The following is a 22,154-nucleotide window of genomic DNA, read 5'->3' on the forward strand; positions in this document are numbered from 1 at the left end:
TAGAACCAATAAGAACTACATGAACTAGACTTGTGGGCCATACTTGGTAAAATAACATTTTCTTATCATTTTTATATTGAAAAATTATGAGTCATAATTAGAACTCGGGTCGGGCCTAAGTCTGGTATAAAATTTTATAAATGGTACTTGAATCCACATATTAATCAGACCTTCGAGTCTAGGCCTAGGTCTTAATCAAGTCTTCTTATTTATCACCATACCCAAACCTTATAGGGTTTGGTATAAGTCAGGTTTGGGCAAAACCAACCCATTGACACTCCTACGTGCTACCCTTAAGAAAGGGTTTCCTAGTCATTTTTTTGGATATGTATGGTTTATATTTTTAAGTGAAGGTAACAACCTCGTGCTTGTAATCTGTTTAATTTTAATCATATTCATATGTCTTAACCTTAAATGTCATCAATACACATCCATATTCATTGCACAATCAGTATAACAAAAAATATTGCATCAATTTTTAAAGAAGTTATATTAAGGCGAAAGAGACCATGGTCAACATTATAGTGACCCCTGAGCTTCACTTTCCTACATTCTCAAATGTGAAGCCCTTCTTAACAAAATCTACTACAAACAAATGTTTCATTCTCATGGAAGGTATAACTATAGCCTATTAGTCCTTATCCCAAACATATTACTATAGGTGTTATTTTTCATGTACACCCTATAGTCACCTGGCTTCATCTCCTTTAATTCCACAAGCCCCTCATTTGTTTTAATAATGTGTTGTGTTGCCCCTAAGTCAATCCAGTACTCTCGGAGGTCACCATTTGTGATCAATAACTCAAACACTATGTAGATCACTTCACACTTTTCTACCACCTTCATTCTTGGATTTTTTTTCTTAGACTTATTTTGGCAATCATTCTTGAAATACCTAGGTTTTCCATAGGAAAAACACTAGTCTTTTGGCACAACTCACATATTCTTATTCTGCACTTGATGCCCCTTGATTTTTTTTTTCAATTTCTTGAAAAATGAGCTCTTAGGCTTGATCCCACAAGAAGGTTTCAAGAAGGAGGCATGTGTGTTCATGACTTTTTTGCACTTGTCTTTATTCATAAGCTCTTGCTCAAAATTTAGTTGTAGGGAAAGTTCAGTTAGGGGATAAGGCAATTTCGATTTAACCTCAAGTCTATCAACACCATTTTTCATGATAGAGGGAGGCAGTTTAGTATGGTGGAGAACTTCATGCACTCTAGACTTTCATTTTTAATTATGGCCAAGTCCTTGGCTATCACCAACATATGATTCAAATGGTCAACTACATTGTCATACACCTTTATTTTGCATCAATTCTACTATTCTCAGAGAAGTTGGATATGAGTCGGAGGTCATATCACATTTCTCCTAGAATGCATACATCACTTTTTTTTGCGGTGTCATAGTCCTTGAATACCTATATGAGAATTGATCATGCATACATATTCACATTTTATTCATCTTATTTTATGCATGATCTATGATAAAATTGGCTTAAAAAACTATTTTTATCGTTAGTTTTGAGAAACCACATTGAAATAGAAATTCTTGAAAAATCACGTATTTCAAAGCTTGCCCTGCATTTTTCAGTGTTTTATTTAGTTTAAGAAATTTTAATTAGAGTTTTAATTAGTTTAGAAGAGTTTAAGTAGAAGTTTTCATTGGTTTAGGAAGCTTTGTTTTATGAAACATGTTTTTCAAAAGACCTCTTTTCAAAAATTACTAAAAATTATTTAGACTTGTTTTGAAAAATGTGTTTTAACCTAATATGTCATTATAAATAATTATGCCAATAAGGAGGAGACATTTTTTTCAGCATTGGAAAACATAACCCCCCTTCCTGCCTCTCTCTTCTCTCTCTCTTTCCCCTTTGTCAATTTCTTTCTCTACCTCTTCTCTTTCTTCTTCTTCTTCTAACTCATTTTCTTCTTGCTTTGAACCCCTTTCGTTGTGGGAAACTTCTTCTTCTTTGTCGGAGATGCGTGTGTGCAGCTGGGATCAACCATCTTCTTCTCAACCCATCTATTAGAGGTAATCCGCGACAAGTCGTTTCTTCTCTCTCTATTTTGTCATAGTTTTTATTTCGCATTGCATAAATCATAGCATCCCATCATCTGCATATTTAGATTAGTTTAGATTGGTTTCTTGCATCTGATAAAAATAAAAAGAACAAAAAAATATATATTTCATTTTTTATCTAGGTAGTATGTGTTGTATTTCTTTTATTTTATGTGTATGTGTTGTAGGGTGTGGTTAGATGCCTGGTATTGAAAATAAAATTTTCCCTATGTACTGACCTGCAAATTCGACAGATTGCACAGTTAATATAATCAACGTTTATCAGATTCACGCATGTGTTGCAGGGTGTGGTTAGGTTAAGCTTTCTTGATTTTCTTTTTTAGGCATACATAAGTTTTAATAAGCTGCGTTAGTTAGAATAGTTGAACGTTAGGTAAAGTTAACTAGCTTATTGAAGTAGGGTAACATTAAGGTTTCAATTTATTTGCCATTAATTCCTTTTCATCAGTCATTGTTTATTTTATTATTGATTTCATGGTAGCCGTGATTCATGAGTTTATTTGAGTTAATTAGATTGCATTAGACATTGGTGCTTTTATCTATTTCATTAGCATTAGACATTAACTTCAAGTTAGTTGCTTTTAAGTTAGTGTAGCAAATCAAAATTTTCTTTGACCTCATATTTTTAATTAGATAAATTGACTTCTATCATTTTTTTATGCTAGCTATTAAGTTAGAATTAGATAGCCCATTGATAGAGTAACATTGTCTTGAATTGATGCAGTAGTTTATTATAAGTTATTTAGATTCTCTTTAGTAAGTTTATGCAAGGTTTTCTTGTGCTCATATTCAGCTTGTTAAACCGTATTTGATTATTGCATGTTAATAGAATATTAAAATTTAATTAATCTTAGATTTCATGATTTATTAAGTATTTAGTTAGTTCAACACTTTGTTATCAGTTTGCTTAAAATGAGTCATTTCAATTTGTTATTATGTTATAAGTTCAGTTAGTGGGTTCATAACTATTATTAGAGTAGTTAGTTTATTTTGTTATTTCGTCTTGTAGTGGGTTGTTGGAGTTAGTTTAGATCTTGTTTTTATTGTTTTAAGTGTAGATTTAGTTTAGTTTTCTTTGTAGTGCTGCATTTTGTGTCTTTATTTTTTTTTGCAGAGAATGATCGGATGTGTGCAAGGCTTATTTTTGTGCCCTCAAAGTACCCTCTGAAGTCCACTCAAGCCCTCAAAAGTGCCCTCAGAGGGCAAAAGAAAACATGCATTACCTGTTCCATTTAGGGAACAAAGAGGGAAATATAAAGAGAAGCAAATCAATTCAAGACGATACAAAAAGCCTCAAGCACTGAAGCCTTTTTCTTTAATTTTTAGATTAGGTTTTCCTTTATTTTAATTCATTTGGGTTTGTAATAAGGCACTTCAATTATTTGTTTAAGCCCTCTATAGGGGCAACACTCTTATTTATTTATTTAATTAATTGATTTTTATTTTTGACAATAAAGCATAGTTTAGATTGTGTGTTTGAATACAAGGTATTTTTCGTTCGTAGAGATCGACCCAAACTCCTCTACTCGTGCGAGTCAGTTTTTATATTTTTGGTGTCTGACTTTCACTTGATTTTAATTAAAAATATTATTTTAAAAAACATTTTCCAAAACTCACACCAAATTTTTGACGCTGTTGCCGTGTAACGACGATTAATACGAGTATTCACTTTATTGCCAGTGGGTGTTCTCATTTTACTTAAGTTGCTAGTTTCCTTTTTATTTTTTCTTTAGAACTGTTTAGTTTATTTTTCCCTATTCATTAACTAGGATTTTTTAGTTTCTTTTCTGCATTTAGGTTTAGAACCACGTGTTTGCACACTCTAGATACCAGTTTAGCTTTCTTGCACAACCCACCTATTAGGATACCCTTAGAGGTGACTGCACACGATTGGTACCATGCTCATAGTTTGCTTTTCGCAAAATATCTGTTGAGTACAATTGCATGGTGCTTGTTTATTTCCTGTTTTTCAATTATTTTTCTTTTTACCTGCTTTATGGTTTGCTATGGTTTGGCCGCATTACACATTAGGTAGATAGAAAGCTTGTACTTAGGATGGTTGCTGCACCAGTCTACCCTGAGGTGCATGTAAGGGCGATGCTAGCTTGACCCCGAGCTTACAGAGATAGTCGAGGACCCTGAGTCCCTTATTAGGAGAGCCCATCGATTCGGCCCCATGGCTCAGGATCAAGAGTTGTCCTGTCCTCTTAGGGAGTACTTCACTCTTAATGCTTACACTTCGGCCTCCTGCATCGCGAGACCCACTGTAGGAGCACCACAGTTCGAGATAAAGGCCAACATTATACAAATGCTACCATCTTTTTATGGCCTGAGCAACAAAGACCCTTGCTGTCATCTCGATGAGTTTCTCGAGATCTGCTCCACCGTACGGATCAATAATTTTAGAAATGACACATTGCGATTGACGTTGTTCCCATTCTCCCTCAAGGACAAAGCCAAGCACTGGCTGAAGACCCTTGATACTGTTCAAATTACCACTTAGGAATACATGCAACATGAGTTTCTCAAGAAGTATTTCCCAATTGGTAAGACAAACCAGTTTCATAAAGCCATTACCAGTTTTTCTCAAATTGAGGGAGCACAGTTCCATGAGACCTGGGAGATGATGAAAGATCTTCTCCGAAAGTGCCCCCACCACCAGGTACCACGTTGACAACTAGTGTAGTACTTTCACGATGACCTGACCGAGAAAGATAAGCAAATGGTTGGTTCTTTATGTGAGGACACGTTCATGCTCAATAGCGAAGATGAGGCATGTACCTTAATTCATACATTGAACGAGAATGCCATGCATCTTACCTTATCCTCGCAGCTTGATAGGACCACACCTGTTCCTATTGGTCCTAAGAAGAGAGGGATTTACGAAGTTGGGTCCAAGCATGATTTGCAAATCAAAGTTGACCAGTTGACGAGAAAAGTAGATCAATTACTGGACAACCCAGCTTCGATAAATTCAGTAAAAAAAGTGTGCGAGCTATGCGCTAGCTCTGTATATTTTGTTTCTGAGTGTCCGACAATACCATTCTATCCTGAATTCGTTCAGAAGCAAGTGAATGTTGCCCAAGGTTTCACCAGCACGGTGTACGATCCATATGCACCCACTTATAACCCGGGATGGTGAAATCATCCCAACTTTGCGTGGAGAAATCCTCAAGAGCCACCACATCTGCCTCCTCAGATACAACACAGACAAAGTAACCTTTCACAAGGTTACTCGCATCCCATATTTCTTTAGGCCCACTCCCAACTTAGTTTGCCTTCTCCTCATGAGCCCATATCAAGCCCATCTTTTGAAGAGAAGCTTCTTGAGGCCTTCTCTGACATCAAGGCCACTCTCAGCTCTCATACACAGTCGATAGCGAAGCTAGAGACTCAGATGGAGCAATCAGCTGAAGCCTTGAGCAGGCGGAGCGAGGGAAGCCTCCCAAGTCAGATTGTTGTCAACCCGAAGGGTAATGAACCCATGTATCATGACCTATACCTCACAGAGTCACACCATGAGCAGGTCAACTCTATTATGTCTCTTTAGAGTCAGAAGACTTTCTACCCTACTCAATAGTCGACTGACGAACCCACCGCCAGAACCATTGCTCAGTCAATTTCCTCCACCAGGCCAAAGGAGAATGGACAGGGCCCACAGCCTGTGCCTTCTTTGTATATCCCCGCAGCCACTTTTTCTTAAGCCTTAGCCAAACCACATGATTTTGGCTAGTAGGGAGCATGTCTGTACGAAATGCTTGATATATTCCAACAGGATCACATCAACCCCCCCTTGCCTCATGCTGCTTATATTGATAGATGTTCGGTTTTTAGCTCTCCACCATATGAGAATAGTCTCCACATGGAGACTAAACTCGTTCCTTCCAGTCTAGAGAGTCATCGTAGGGTTCATAGGGGTAGAGTTGGAGGAAACATATTGGGCAGTGTCACAGATGATACTATTTTCCTTAGAACCCCTGATTGAGCATGACTTCACATCCATTAATCTCATGAACGATGAATGGTCATCAAAGATTTGTCTGGCTGAGAACGTAAAACTTAGCGCTCTATAGAGGCAGCCCATATTTATGATATACTAGTAGTAGCTTTAGTAATTTTTCAGTTTTAGGTAGTTTTTCTTCATGACCGTGAATGATAGATCATGTATGCATTGCATTTTTATGAGTTGCATAACAGGTAGACAGGTAGAACCTTTGCAAAGTCATTCCCATGCCGTATCCGGTAAGGTTTCACAGTGTGGATCAGGTGACTTCTACTCTTTTCTCTCATTTATTTTGTTCTGATATGCATTCACTCAGTTTTATACAAGCATGGAGGAGTGCCACTGAGGACATTGTCATTCAAGCATGGAGGAGGGTGTAGTTTGCATACCCAGAATTTTTATCTTTGTACTTGCACTTTTGATTCCAACTCATAAAAATTAGGCATTTAAGGAATGAGTTTGAACTTATATAACTGCTTTGCAAAATCTAATATTTTTAGAGGATTTTTAAGCCTCACAATTTTTTTTCTGACACTGATCTAGAAAAACATAGTTGTTTATGTGAATTTCAAATAAATGACGATAGATGCATGTTAGAGTTTATTTTGAATCATAAGTATGAATATGCATAATTTATTTTTGAAAAAACTAAGCAAATGAGCAACATAAAAAATAACAGCTCAAAAAGTGAAAAAGAGCATATGTTTAGTTGTTTGATGTCTTTGTATTCTCTAATAGTTAGGCTCAAATACAAGTTAAAGTGTTTGAGTTTCATGTTGAAAAGAATACCGAAGAAAATCACTCCTTTGTCTAAGTTGATATCTGTGGCCTATTTGGGTCGAGCAAGTAGAGCCTGAAGGGTGTTTACACCTAGTGTCCTGAAGCCATCTGGTTTGGGAGCCACCAACCCGAAAGCCCGTTACAAGGACTTTATAGAGAGTCTAATAGATGTTGATATTGTACATGACAGAAAAACATAATATACGTAAAACTATAAAAATTGAAGGTCTAGTGACTCGAACAATTAAGTCTGAGGGATACTTCATATCTGGTGCCCTAAGGTTGTCTAGCCTGGGAATCACTGACCCAAAGCTTGTTACACGGGTCACGAAAACTGAAAATTTGATATAGCGCTTAACAAAAGAAAGAAAAAGTGTGAAAAATTTAAAAATCAAGAAAAAGAAAAAGAAAAAACGTAAAAGAAAACGTTCACTGCTTAAAAGCAAATTTTGAGGAAACCTGTGCAGAAAACATATGAGTGAGGATAAATAAATAATGACATGTATATATTTGATTTTCTAAGAATAAAACATAAATGATTATGCTATTTAGAAAAGTAGAAGAAAATGTTTTATTCTATGGTGGTATGTAAAAGACTTTAATTATGTTTTGAAAATGTAATGACATGAAATATTTGTGAAAACAAACTTCTCAATTCTCTAATGCTTTTTGAAGATGATTTTTTATGTATACATGACAGAGATGTTTGTGGGTATTATCACTGCAAATCCTCATAAGACCTTACTCATCCACTGGGATAACTCAGAGGTTTAAAGGGCTTGTTGAATACGCTAAATGCAACCGTGATTCCTACGAAAGTGAGTTAGGTTTTATTTTAGTTAGTTGTTATTTTTTGCTTGTTGCTTCAGTTTGCTCAAGGACTAGCAAACGATAAGCAAGGAGGTATTTGATCATGCATACATATTTATATTTTATTCATCTTAGTTTATGCATGATCCATGAAAAAATTATTTAAAAAACCCTTTTTTTCGTTAGTTTCAGGAAACCACATTGAAATAGAAATGCTCAAAAAATCACATATTTCAAAGCTTGCCCTGCATTTTTTAGTGTTTTATTTAGTTTAAGAATTTTTAATTAGAGTTTTAATTAGTTTAGAAGAGTTTAAGTAGAAGTTTTCAATGGTTTAAGAAGTTTTGTTTTATGAAACATGTTTTCAAAAGACCTCTTTTTATAAATTACTGAAAATTATTTGAACTTATTTTGAAAAATGTGTTTTAACCTAATATGTTATTATAAGTAGTTATGCCAAGAAGGAGGAGTCATTTTTTTCATCATTTGGAAAACATGCCCCCCCTTCCACCTCTCGCTTCTCTCTCTCTCCCTTTCTCTCTTTCCCCTTTGCCAATTTCGTTCTCTACATCTTCTCCTCTTTCTTCTTCTTCTTCTTCTTCTTCTTCTTTTTCTTCTTGCTTCGAACCCCTTTCGTTGTTGGTAACTTCTTTTTCTTCGTCGGGGAGGCGTGTGTGCAGCTGGGATCAACCATCTTCTTCTCAACCCATCTATCAGAGGTGATCCGCGACATGTCGTTTCTTCTCCCTCTTTTTCGTCATAGTTTTTATTTCGCTTTGCATAGATCATAGCATCACAATATCTGCATATTTAGATTAGCTTGCATCTGATAAAAATAAAAAGAACAAATATATACATACATACATACATACATATATATATATATATATATATATATATATATATATATATATATATATATATATATATATATATATATATATATATATTTATCTAGGTAGTATGCGTTGGTTTTCTTTTATTTTCTGCGTATGTGCTGCAGGGTGTGGTTAGATGCCTGGTATTGAAAATAAATTTTCCCCTATGCACTGATCTGCAAATTCGGCAGATTGCATGGTTAATATAATCAACGTTTATCAGATTCACGCATGTGTTGCAGGGTGTGGTTAGGTTAACCGTTCTTGATTTTCTTTTGCAGGCATACATAAGTTTTAATAAGCTGCATTAGTTAGAATAGTGGAACATTAGGTGTAGTTAACTAGCTTATTAAAGTAGGCTAACATTAGGGATTCAATTTATTTGCCATTAATTCCTTTTCATTAGTCGTTGTTTATTTTATTATTGATTTCATGGTAGTTGTGATTTATGAGTTTATTTGAGTTAATTAGATTGCATTAGATGTTAGTGCTTTTATCTATTTCATTAACATTAGACATTAACTTCAAGTAAGTGGCTTTTAAGTTAGTGTAGCAGATCAAAATTTTCTTTAGCCTTATGTTTTTAATTAGATAAATTGACTTCTATTATTTCTTTTATGCTAGCTATTAAGTTAGAATTAGATAGCCCAATGATAGAGTAACGTTGTCTTGAATTGATGCAGTAGTTTATTATAAGTTATTTAGATTCTCTTTAGTAAGTATATGCAAGGTTTTCTTGTGCTCATATTCAGCTTGTTAAACCGTATTTGATTATTGTATGTTAGTAGAATGTTAAAATTTAATTAATCTTAGATTTCATGATTTATTAAGTATTTAGTTAGTTTAACACTTTGTTATCAGTTTGCTTAAAATGAGTTATTTCAATTTGTTATTATGTTATAAGTTCATTTAATGGGTTCATAACTGTTATTAGAATAATTAGTTTGTTTTGTTATTTCGTCTTGTAGTGGGTTGTTGGAGTTAGTTTAGATCTTGTTTTTATTGTTTCAAGTGAAAATTTAGTTTAGTTTTGATGCGTTTTGTGTCTTTATTTTTTTTTGTAGGGAACAATCAGACGTGTGCAAGGCTTGTTTTTGTGCCCTCGAAGTACCCTCTGAAGTCCTCTCAAGCTATCAGAAGTGCCCTCAAGGAGCCCTTAGAGGGCAAAAGAATACATGCATTACCTGTTCCATTGAGGGAACAAAGAGAGAAACATAAAGGGAAGCAAATCAATTCAAGAAGGGACTAAAAGCCTCAAACACTAAAGCCTTTTTCTTTTATTTTCATATTAGGATTTCCTTTATTTTAATTCATTTGGGTTTGTAATAAGGCACTTTAATTATTTGTTTAAGTTCTTTATAGGGGCACCACTCTTATTTATTTATTTATTAAATTAATTTTTATTTTTGGCAATAAAGCGTAGTTTAGATTGTGTGTTTGAATATAAAATATTTTTCGTTCCCTGAGATTGACCCAGACTCCACCACTCGTGCTGGCCGGCTTTTATATTTTTGGTGTCCGGCTTTCACTTGATTTTAATTAAAAATATTGTTTTAAAAAGCATTTCCCAAAACTTACACCAAGAACATCTTGCATGAATGTGAGGAGAGTTGTTTGAGCGAGTTGGTCATTCTAAAAAAAAATATTATATATTTTCTTTTCTTTTTCACTAGATTTATCAATAAGTGAAAGTTTTGTCTTATTAAATGTAGGGTAGTGTCATGTGTTAACATGTATTCCATTTTTTCTTCTCCATATTCAAAGATTTGTTGCATTAAGTTTTTTAATTTTGGATAGCTCAACCATGATAATTCTCATTGTCATATGCCTTTTTTACTAAATCTCTTTTTCTATTTTTGTTTTTGGTTTCTGGTGGTGGCCAAACATCTATAGACATTTACACTGGTCACCAATAAAGGTAGGAATTGTCTCTCTCTGATGCCACTATTAGATCAAATATGTGCTTGCAAAAGGGCTAAAAACCACCATAGACAGATGATTTGATTACAACCTCTTGCCTTTCTTCTTGAATTATCTATATTTCAAAACTCATAGTGAATCTATTCCCTTGCATGCATTAGCATCAAATGTAGAATCGACTCCTAGGGACTGGATTGGGACATATCCAATGGAGAAATGTTCATTATCCCCAAAGGTCAGAACCCTTTAACTAGACATATTTGGTGTGCTTTCTTTCTGTAATTTGATTATCTTGATCCTTAATGAATATTATGTTTGTATTATTAACTAAACCTGTCTGTTTGCCTAAATGGTTTTCTTATGGCTACTCTATTTCCTATATTTTTCTCATGAGAAATTGTTGCACTATATAATTTGATAGTAGATCTAGATCCAATACCCAAAATCTAGATTCCACTTTTAAAACTTTTGGGGGTCGACCAGCACAGTGTGGGTCTCAGGTTGATGACATGGTAGCTGACATGGCTTCTCTAATAGTTGAGAAGTCAAAAATTCAGAGTCTAAGTCAAGAAAAAGAAAAGCAGAATACATATCAATCCCATAAAGCACGACAATTAAGGAGTGAAATCCACTTAGGGGCCGTGTGATGTTAGAGAGTCCTATGCAATGTTTTCTAATTTTAGAAGTTAATTAATATTAGTTAAGTTAGTTAATTAATTATGAAAGAGTATTTTAGTTAGTTTGTTCTTATGAGTAGTCCTTAGCTAAAAATGTGCCCTAGTCGAGTTGGGTTTTTTATGCAATTATGACTCAACCCAAGCTCTTCTTATATAAAGAGGTCTTGGGGAGTCATATTAGGCACTGAATAATATTGAAGTTCCTCTAAGGCCTAGTCTTCCCCATGTCTCTATTTCTCATATTCTTTCTCTTTGGCGTCCCTACCCTTTAATGCCCTCTTTTCTCTATTCCTCTTGGACATCTTTACCTCATTGACAAATTTTTTTCTTTCCTCTCTTTGATCTCACCTAGCACATCATGTGTGGTGGTGGATCTAGCTTGAGCAAGGGCCTAAACCCTTCATGCAATCCTTTCAAAGATTCAAGAAGGCTACACTACCCAAGATAGCTATTTAGTTGTAATGCCCTTTCTGAAGCCTAACTCAGGTAATCATCCATCTAAACTTCTAATGTTAATATCTCAGACCTATAGGCAGACCTTAGGTTTCATTATTTTGCTTTCCATAGCCTTAGGACCAAAACTGCATCTACCCGATTAACCTGAAAAACCTTATTTTTACTGTTTGAGTATCTCATTCACCCAACAACCTATTTTACTTATTTTTGGCCTCCAACATACTATCCTAATTCTAACACAAGTCTCTAGGTGTCTAGTAAGCTCTTAGTTTAGTTCATACCAGATCTGAACTGAAACCTTTTCTCAATTAGCCTCTCAAACCATTTTTAGATTACCTGATTTTTCAGTTTCCTTAGATATCTTTCCCGAACAACCTAAAACCTACACTACAATTATCCTTAGACCTATACCCCATCGTGTCTAGTAGGGTTCTGCACCCAGACACGTCCAACTCAGTCCTCAAGGGCTAAGAACCGTAGACACAATCCTCTCATTTTTGTTGGGCTCACACTAGAGTACTCATCTATTGCTAGCCCGAGGCTCCCTTCAGATTTAAGCTTCGAATCGGTTCTACCGAAGTTTGTGGAGGGTGCAACTCAATATTTAACATTTTTATCAACTACTAAAATATCAAGTTTTTCATATATTAAAAAAAAAAAAGAATATGTGATGAATTTGTCTCTATAGCCAGGGTTCTATGAGATATAGTGACAAATATCTATCATTTTGAAAATATGGTAATTTTTTACATCATGATGAAAAATATGGTATTTTCTTGATCATCAAGTAATGATATTTGCACTTGCAATTACTCTGTATGCTTTAGACATTGGATTTGTATTTTACATATTTTAAAAAAAATCATACCTTTATATGTTCATATAAATTTTATTTTTGGATATTTTCCCATAACGAGAATGTAAATTCTCATGAGATTTTCCAAAGCCAAGAAAATCTCCATAATGCCATGAAATTTATTTATATGTAATAAGCAGTCTAACTAAAGTTGCTTAGAGAGCTATATAGACCTCCATTACTATTGTCAAGTAGGGACAACTAAATGACTGCAATTTGTCAAGAGGACTCGGCACATTTGGTAGGGGAGACTTTTGAATGTCACCAAGTTCAGATGACATCATGAGTTCGAAATCCACAGGACGCATCGTTTGCTAAAAGATCAAAGTTAGGAGCCATCCTTCGGTGGGCCGGAGAGACCTCAAGGGTCCATATCAACCGAAAGCCTGCCAATGTGCCATTTAATGATTGGAGGGGTGGCGGATTTCTCTGGGCTTGGCCAAGAAAACCGACTACAAATATGCATAAAACAGAGGTTGCTATTTGGAGGACAGCGACATTTTTGAAGAGGTTGGATGGCGACCACCCTATCGTTAACGGAAAGATCATTTCAAAGACTGGAACTACGGATACGTGGAATTGCAACAAACTGCTAAGTTTAGGAAATAGTGTCAGAAACCCAAAAGCTTCGCCTTAAAAATCTGTCTGTACTTGTGCCTATCAATGATTTCTAGTCACCACAAAATCACTAATTTCTGTTGTTTTTTTTTCAAACATCCCAGAGTACTTCCTCCACATTCATACTAAAAAAAGAGAACAATGAACAAACACACGTTGGGAGGAGAAAACAAGCAAAAGATTCTACATCATTACTGTATTGCAAATCACTGATTAAAGGAAAGAGTTTGCCAAAGATGGAAACTGTTCATATTTTACCCTCCCCTCTTAGCTCATAGTACCTGGAAGATAGACCAAGAAATGAAAGAAAAAGAAAATCAACCATTTCTTTAATGGTCCCTTGGGTTTCCAAAACCATAATTTAGGTTTTATTTGTTCATAAATCCATTTCAGGAAATTCCATTTGTGAAAATCTTTCCAACTTCGGTTTCTGGTGAAGAGGTGGCTTCAAAGTTTGTATAAAAAGGAGACCAACTTCTGTTTTTGGAGAACCAGAGGCAGATCTCTTCCATGATGGAGATGGGCTCTCGGCTACCCCTGTGTCTTGCTCTCCTTTGCTGCTTATTCCTCACGCCTGCCTATTCAGTGAAAAAGGTTCTCTCTCTCTCTCTCTCTCTCTCTCTCTCTCTCTCTCTATATATATATATATATATATATATATATATATATATATATATATATATATATAAAGATAACATTTGGTGATGGGAGGTACAAACACCACTTTTCTCCGTTTTCTTCATTTTATTTGGCTATTTATTTATGTTTCATAAAAAAACAACCTTACAGATGTTACATGTTTTTCTGCTTTGCACGAATCGGCTCTTGAATGGTCCGATTATGACACTTAGGCAGGTTTTGATAAGGCTTCAAAAATCAGGGGCCTACAATGTGTGATACTCTCGAATCATAAAATCATGTTTCTTCGTTGAAAAAAAATGATCCAGCAGCGGGTTCCCACCATCTTAAACATGTTGAATCCATCCATAAGGTCCTATTGGATCAATCCACTTTCACATGAAGATCCATAGGCGTTTGTACGTAATGGTGTCATTGCCAAATGTTTTACACACATTATATATATATATATATATATATATATATATATATATATATATATATATATATATATATATATATATATATATATATATATATATATATATATACTTGAGTCATTTTGGTACAATTTTTTTTTTAGGAATCATAAAAAATTTGTTGAAGGAACCTTTGTACAAAACATTGACTTGTGTATGTCTTATGATGATGGTAGTCGTATATCGTGTACATGGGCAAACATTCTCATACACCAGTAGATGCTATAGATCACGACCAAGTCAGAAATATGCATTATGACTTCCTTGTGTCCTTTCTAGGAAGGTAAGTAGTCTGACCTTTTAAATTTATGTTCGCATGTTACCATGAAAAGTTCTTTTGTTTTTAATTTTTTTTCACTGTTTGCTTCTCTCTACAGCACTGAGAAGGCCAAAAGCTCTGTCTTTTACTCCTACACAAATCATATCAATGGATTTGCTGCTACCCTGGAGGAGGAGGAAGCCGCTGAGATAGCAAGTAATCATATTAAATCTCTCTCTCTCTCTCTCTATATATATATATATATATATATATATATATATATATATATATAATGGCAATGGTACGCATTCATAAGTTTTCATGTATCTAATTACCAAATGTGGAGTTTTATAACCATATAGATGCGATTGACATGCTTTTAGTAAACTTAGTCATCTTCATTACATTATATACAAACCACTTGACAAAACCCATTGTTTTCATTTTTTGGGTAAATCTAGTCTACTAGATGTGATCCAGATGCTCCATTTGGCTTTTGGATTTCCGGAATCCTAAATGCACCTAACTTTCCTGATTCAATGTGATATAATTTTTCATCATAAAAACACGATTCAAAGGTTGATTCCTACTAAACTGACCATGCTGAATAAATTTATGAGGTTAAACTGAGTCAAAACGATTTGTATCGTGAGGTGCCAACTAGATTACAGGTACAATTAATTGCAAATATTTATCTGTAACTTAGGCAAGGCTTCTTTTGCAATTTTGTTTTGCAGAGGATCCAGGTGTGCTGTCCGTGTTTCCTAACAGGGGTCATTTCCTTCAGACAACCCGTTCATGGGAATTCTTGGGCCTGGAGAAAGATGGCCAGACCCTACCGAGCTCAATATGGGAGAAGTCTAACTATGGGGAAGATGTGATTATTGCGAATTTTGACACCGGTATGTATACGTCAACTTATCAAGCAATGATGCCTAAATGTTAACAAGTTGTAGGGTATATAATCTTGCTAGCATAATCCATCAATTCTACTTTTCATACATTTCATCTATGTTACAGGGGCATGCCATTTTGATGGTGTGTCCTTGGAGACACCACGATGACATGGATAATGATACATATGGATTTTATTTTATTATGTTTAATAATTTTTAGTAGTATTTTTGTGAAAGAACCTTTCACTGATGTAATAGTGTGAATGCATGATAACGAGCTCTCCTTAAAAAAAATATATATGAAGGCGTGATAATTGTATATGGTACTTCAACTTCCTTCATGAAGGAAGGCTGCTTCATGGGATGTTGGATTCTATGCTTTTGCACATGGATTAATAGTTTTTCCATTATATTTCATATATAATGTTGTATCTATAGTACATGGTGAGTCCAACCTCTGAGAATAGATAAGAATGTGGATCCTTGTGTTTTTTATAGAGTACTTTAGCATTGATTTTGTAAAGAAATTAGATGTGAAGTGGTAAGGATTTGATCCAAATATTCAAATGTATCTAAATTTAGAACTGCATTAGAGCTACCAAATGGTTTAGATTTTTGTCAGATATGATTTGAGCATATCAGGTATAGTGCACAGTGAATATACATTGGACTAAACAGTGGAAGCTCATTTTCTGGACCTGACTTAAACCCTAACCCAGATCTTGTTTAATTAGTATGGAGCACCAAAAGTGGGTCAGTTACTGGTCCCATATCCATTGACAGACTTACTGCATCCTAGAAAAAAATTTCTAAATTTGGATTGAACGACCATCTTAAACATAGACGAGTATTAGATATTTTTGAAATATAGATAAAGCAGAAGCACAGGTTGGCATAATGGCATCCCCTTCTCACAATAGATGAAGCAGAAGCACCAGTCACCAGTGGCGGAGCCAGGAGTTTTTCGTTGGGTGGGCAGACTTTGGGTCTCGGGGACAATGCTATGGTCTTGAAGGATGATCCATTTATTCGGATCAATGGCGGAGCCAAAAAAAAATCGTTGAAGGCACAGTCGTTCGTGAAGAGATAAAACTTAAATAAGCCTTTGAATTATATTGAAATTAAAAAAAAATCAGCAATATTTATCACAATATACTCAAATCATTTGAGATCCTTTTGCATACATTCAGCTCAAATAAACAGCAAGGAACCAGAACATTAAGTTGCTTTCCAAAAGCAGTTTCTAAAGCTTAAAACGCACAATCCAGAACCCGGTTGAATGCAGATTCGAACTCGGAGAGTGACAGACGCTGGTCCAGATTAGGTGGAAGCTTAGGGTGTATGTGATACCGCTGCCATGGGAAGACATAAACGTGTCAGCACCACTTGCTGATCGCTGTCCTGGGCGAGTGCTCGCGACCTAAAACAAACTGCATCTAAATGACAACACACCACGGACGATAACATCCAGAACAGGTCAAGTCCAACACTAACAATTTTTCAATTCCAAGCATGTGTTATTGATCCTTGAACAAATTGCTGGATTAAAAGTAAACATACACTTATTTTCTATTTGTCACGCACCAGACAAATTAAAACACACATAGCGGTAGGCATTAGCATACAAGAGTTAAAGTCAGATTCTTTGTTTCTTTACGAAATATCGCTGGAGACACAATATTTTTTTTTTCCGTTTTAAATTCTGGGGTGGGCGAACCCATGCCCACCCATGGCTCCGCCACTGCCAGTCACCATAGTTACCAGAGAAGCGATGTACCAGGAATAGTCACCATAGTTACCAGGAAGCGAAATGGACACGAGGAGCAATGCATGGAGCAGAAGCAGGAAAGCGAATGCTAAAAAATAGTATAAATCATATAAAACAAGATTCATTTTGAAAGCGATTATGGAAGCGTGTTAGAAGTAAAAATGGAAATGTGAAGGGAATGAGGCAAAAACAAAGAGGAAGCAAGTGAGAAGTGTGAAATAAATAATAACATGACAAACACACACAAAAAACGAGAAAATAAAAGGAAAGTGAGGGGAAATGAGGGAGAAGCAAGTGGAAAGCGAGAGAGAAATCAGTGGGAAACACAAAGGATGTATGAGAAGCTATTTGGGAAGCACGTGGAAAGTGTTTTTCCCTTAAATGGGAAGTGAGTTTCCCCACACCTCCCGTCTTTTGAGGGAAGCGTAAAACTTCTCGCTTGGGAAGCGTGATTCTAGTGGGAGGCGCTTTCATTAACTATGGTCTATGCTCACCAAGTGGCCCTAGCGTTTCCCATCTGTTTCATGTATAAATTCATTGGTACCTCCCCCATGGCAAAGGTATTTTCATAGAAAGCCTGTGTGGCAGGAGTTTGTAGGAACTCATGCCCTTTCCCAAAAAATTAAGCTTGTCCCCTTGCATTGTAATGAAACGAACTGGCCATTTGTTTCTTCCCATAGAAGTGAGGCCTTTCGTAAGAATGGGTACAAATTTTTAAAAGATCTTGCAAGTTCAGCCTTGCCGTGAGAATGTTTACGTAGGAGAGGAGGTACGAAAAGTGGTATTGGTGGGAGAAAATTGGAGCCCACTTATGTCAGCATCGCACTTGTCTACCATTTGATGTTTGTTCCACTCATGATGGAAATTAAAGGATGCTACCCGAGCATTTTCTCATGAAACAAACATCAAATCATGAGGTGGAAAAGTGACACCATGGCACAAGAAGACGCAAGTTTTTCCCACCACTTGTCACTCTTCATGTGCATATCCTTCCATACCTCTCCCAGACTCTCTTGTAAAAAGCACTCTCTAAAACAAGTTTTTTTTTTTTTTTTTCTAAAAATCTGTGCTCTTTCCTTCGATGGGAATAAAACAAACCGCCCTTGATGTATTCCTTCACTAGGAATCCCGATAATGATATTTTTTACATTAGTTTGATCCATATTAGAAACGTTTGACCCGTTGTGCTTGGACGTCATATCCAAAGTCATCTTGAGTTTCCATCGTATTAAATTTCTAATAAATGCTTCCTTTTTTGTTGATGTTTGCCAGGAGTTTGGCCAGAATCAGAGAGTTTTAACGATGAAGGATTTGGGCCTGTCCCTGCGAGGTTTAACGGAGTGTGCCAGAACAAGACTGATCCAAATGGTGTAAAATGCAACAAGTACGCTGCCTGTAACCCTCCCCCCCTCTTCCTTGCATAGAAGTTTCCATGCAGCCCATGGAAGATCTTATCTCATCTTACTCATAGATGATGCAATAGCCTGACTTCATACTAAACATATATGATGTTTGGACTTGTGGTTGGCTCCAGGAAGTTGATCGGTGCCCGTTACTTCGACCAAGGCTACATTAGCGCTAACGGTCAGCCGGAATCACAAGGCTTCATCACTCCCCGCGACCATGACGGCCATGGTACACACACTCTGTCAACTGCAGCAGGCAGCTTCGTGCGCAATGCAAGCATCTTTGGTCTAGCTAGTGGCACAGCTAAGGGTGGCTCGCCTAAGGCTCGCGTCGTGGCGTACAAAGTCTGCTGGAGTCCTATTAATGGCCAAGGTGGATGTTTCGACGCAGACATCATGGCTGCCTTTGATGCAGCCATCGCTGATGGTGTCGACGTGATCTCGGCATCGTTAGGAGGCCAGCCAAATGACTACTTTTTGGACGGGATCGCTATCGGGGCGTTTCATGCTGTTAGCAAAGGGATCGTGGTGGTTGCGTCTGCCGGAAACAGTGGGCCTACACCGGGCTCAGTGTCTAATGTGGCTCCATGGATTTTCACCATTGGAGCAAGCACATTGGATAGGCAATTTCCTTCTTATTTGTCTCTTGGCAATAACATCACTCTCAAGGTTAGTGTTCAAAATTTTGTTTTAAAATTTGAAACCTCATTCATGTGCTATAAGTAGTTGTATAGACATCGGAGTTCATAAGGTACTAGTATAAACATCACCAACTACAAGTAATCATTTCTCTACCAGTAGGATTCTTGTAGTAATAGAATATGGTTGCATACAATATATGCTTGGAAGTATATAAACAACATTAATTTCACTGCTCTGTTTCTCTAGCAGCAGGAATGAGTTCTAATAACAAGCTTTGGTCATATCTAATGGTTGAATGATTGTGATTTAGATAACTCTTGTAAAATCCTGCCACATTTGCTTTCCTAATAAACTGTTTCCGTGTTTAGGGACAAAGCCTTTACCCTGAATCCTTGCCAAAAGGTGTTTACTCATTGGCTGCAGGGCAGGACCTCCAAATATCTAACGCTACTGCTGCGTAAGTAATTTCAGGATTGTCTTCTACTTGATCAATGACTTTGCTTTTGTTCTGTGCTGTACTAATAATGTAACTTGTCTTTGTTTGAAACTGCAAGTGGGTTGTGTTTAGAGGACAGTCTTGATCCAGAGAAAACAAAGGGAAAGATTGTGGCTTGCGTCCGGGGACAAAATGCAAGAGTTGCCAAGGGCTATGTAGTACAGAAGGCAGGAGGCGTTGGCATGATCCTATGCAATGATCCGAATAGCGGAGACGAACTCCTTGCGGATGCTCACGTTCTTCCAGCTGTTCAGCTCACTGCATCAGATGGACAGAAAGTCTTTGATTACATCAGTTCCACAAAGTATGGTGCTCTTCTATGCTCTTGTTCTTGTTAACAAACTGTCTGCTTTTGAACAGTAGGATTAATGTTGGAGTTCATGAACCTAGCCACGTTTTACCTGATTCCCAAACGTGCGCAGGTGCAAAGAATTGTTCTCATCTTTCTATACATTGGAGTGTTTGACAAAATCAAGATATTTGACCTCAGCTTCGATTCAGCTAAGCTTAGGCTTATATATGAGACCCAGTTGTTTAAGAAGACAATCAAAGCTCAAACATGGGGTTTTCAGATTGATGATAACTGAACCGAACTCATGTAAAACCAAGTTCTACGGGTTTCACCCACATGCGCACACATACACAAATTTTAGCTTACATAATATATGTTTAGTATCACAATTAGATGAATGTGGGTAGTTTTGCATATGGTATTGTTTTGGATAACCAATTTTTGTGTCTCCATTTGAAGTAATCACTGTAACTTTTTTTTTTAATTGTCAATTGAAGTTGCTTCCCTTGCTTCTAGACTGATTTATTAAGTATATCTTTATAATGGTGTTTCATAAATTGGAAGTTAAAAACATCTAAAACTTGTTCTTTTCATAGGCATGCCAACCTCATAAAGAGCTTGAGTTGGAAGCCAAGCTTTGGGGTAAAACTCATTACACTCTGGAAATCCAAGCTCGGGCTTGGTTAAACAGGCGCATAAAATCAAGCTCATATTGACACTCATTCTAATACTGCTACAAGCAACCATGTCTCCATATCCTCTTTATCCAAAACCTACAAGCTGACTAAGGATGTATAACCGAGTGCCTTGTAAATAAATGCAGGTCTCCTGTAGCATACATAACACCTGCAGTAACCACACTCGACTCAAAGCCTTCACCAATCATGGCTGCCTTCTCATCCCAGGGGCCTAATCTAATCACTGAGGAGATTCTCAAGGTCTGCATGATAATCTTCAGGAATATATAACTGTCCTAAGCTTTGGATCATTGCAATTGTGTGGTTGACCCTTTCATTTCATGACAGCCTGATATAACTGCACCTGGAGTGAGCATCCTTGCAGCTTTCACTGAAGCTACATCGCCAACAGAGCTTCCATTCGACCAGCGTCGGGTAAAGTTTAACGTCGTCTCTGGTACATCAATGTCATGCCCACATGTCTCTGGTATCGTTGGCTTGATGAAGAAGGCTCACCCTGACTGGAGTCCAGCTGCTATCAAGTCTGCACTTATGACCACTGGTGAGAATTAGTCACTTATTTGTTATAGACCTTACAATTGACGTTTTAGGTAATCCGACTAAATTTCTGTGTTATTTACTGTCTTCAAGAGTATGTGGTACAGGTTTTGATATTGCATTTATGCTCCATTCTGCAGAGTCTCAACTTATTTCATCAAATTAATGCTCCCTGTGTGAATCCTCTTATAAGTAGTTGCCCTTACTGATCAATGCTGATTTGCATCTTTTTTTTTTTAAGCGAGACGACGCAGCAACATTAAGGAACCAATTCTCAATGCATCTCTGGTGAAAGCAACACCATTTAGCTATGGAGCAGGACATGTTAGGCCCAACAGGGCTTTGGACCCAGGCTTGGTTTACGACAACAGCATCAATGATTATGTTAACTTCTTCTGCGCCATTGGTTACAACTCAAGCCAGATCTTCTCTTTCACTGGAGAGCTCAATGCTTGCCCCTCACAGGTGCCCAAGGCTGGAGACCTCAATTATCCTTCAATTGCTTTCATCGATATTACCGGATCCGATACCGTCTCTAGAACCGTCAAGAACGTCGGCACTCGTGGGACTTACAAGGTTCGGATCCAGTCACCACCTGGTGTGTCTGTCACAGTGAAGCCAGAGAGCTTGACATTCGAGAAGTTTGGCGAAGAGAAGCAATTTACGGTGACTGCTGAAGTTAAGAGTGCTAGTGATGGTTATGTGTTTGGGAGGTTAACATGGTCTGATGGCCAACACTATGTTAGAAGCCCAATAGTTGTCAAGGTTGGGACGAGCTGAACATGCCGTACTGTCTAAATTCGAGTGATGTAGCTGCTGGTTGAAGGTCCATGATGTTCCAGGCACATTTGACTTCAAATTTGAAAGAGTTCAAAATTAATTCTTCTTCCCGAACTTGTTAAGACAGTCAAGAAGGTTGATTCAACTGAATTGTAGCTTCATCACAAAGAAATTCTCTCTCTCTCTCTCTCTCTCTCTCTCTCTCT

At 36.7% G+C, this 22,154-nt stretch overlaps 1 protein-coding gene across 1 annotated transcript; it reads left to right on the plus strand.

The window, feature by feature from the left end:
* Positions 1-13,590: 13,590 nt before the first annotated feature.
* On the plus strand, positions 13,591-21,948 carry LOC149848834 (subtilisin-like protease SBT5.4). Its single transcript, XM_090005304.1, has 11 exons — positions 13,591-13,671; positions 14,351-14,457; positions 14,552-14,649; positions 15,171-15,335; positions 18,370-18,481; positions 18,632-19,172; positions 19,514-19,602; positions 19,700-19,945; positions 20,757-20,871; positions 20,959-21,172; positions 21,410-21,948. Exons 1-11 carry the CDS (start codon positions 13,591-13,593, stop codon positions 21,946-21,948), a joined length of 2,307 nt encoding a protein of 768 aa, XP_089861430.1.
* Positions 21,949-22,154: the final 206 nt, after the last annotated feature.

This window comes from Nuphar pumila, chromosome 1, assembly GCF_984573655.1.
Source record: "Nuphar pumila chromosome 1, dmNupPumi1.hap1.1, whole genome shotgun sequence".
Classification (NCBI taxonomy): domain Eukaryota; kingdom Viridiplantae; phylum Streptophyta; class Magnoliopsida; order Nymphaeales; family Nymphaeaceae; genus Nuphar; species Nuphar pumila.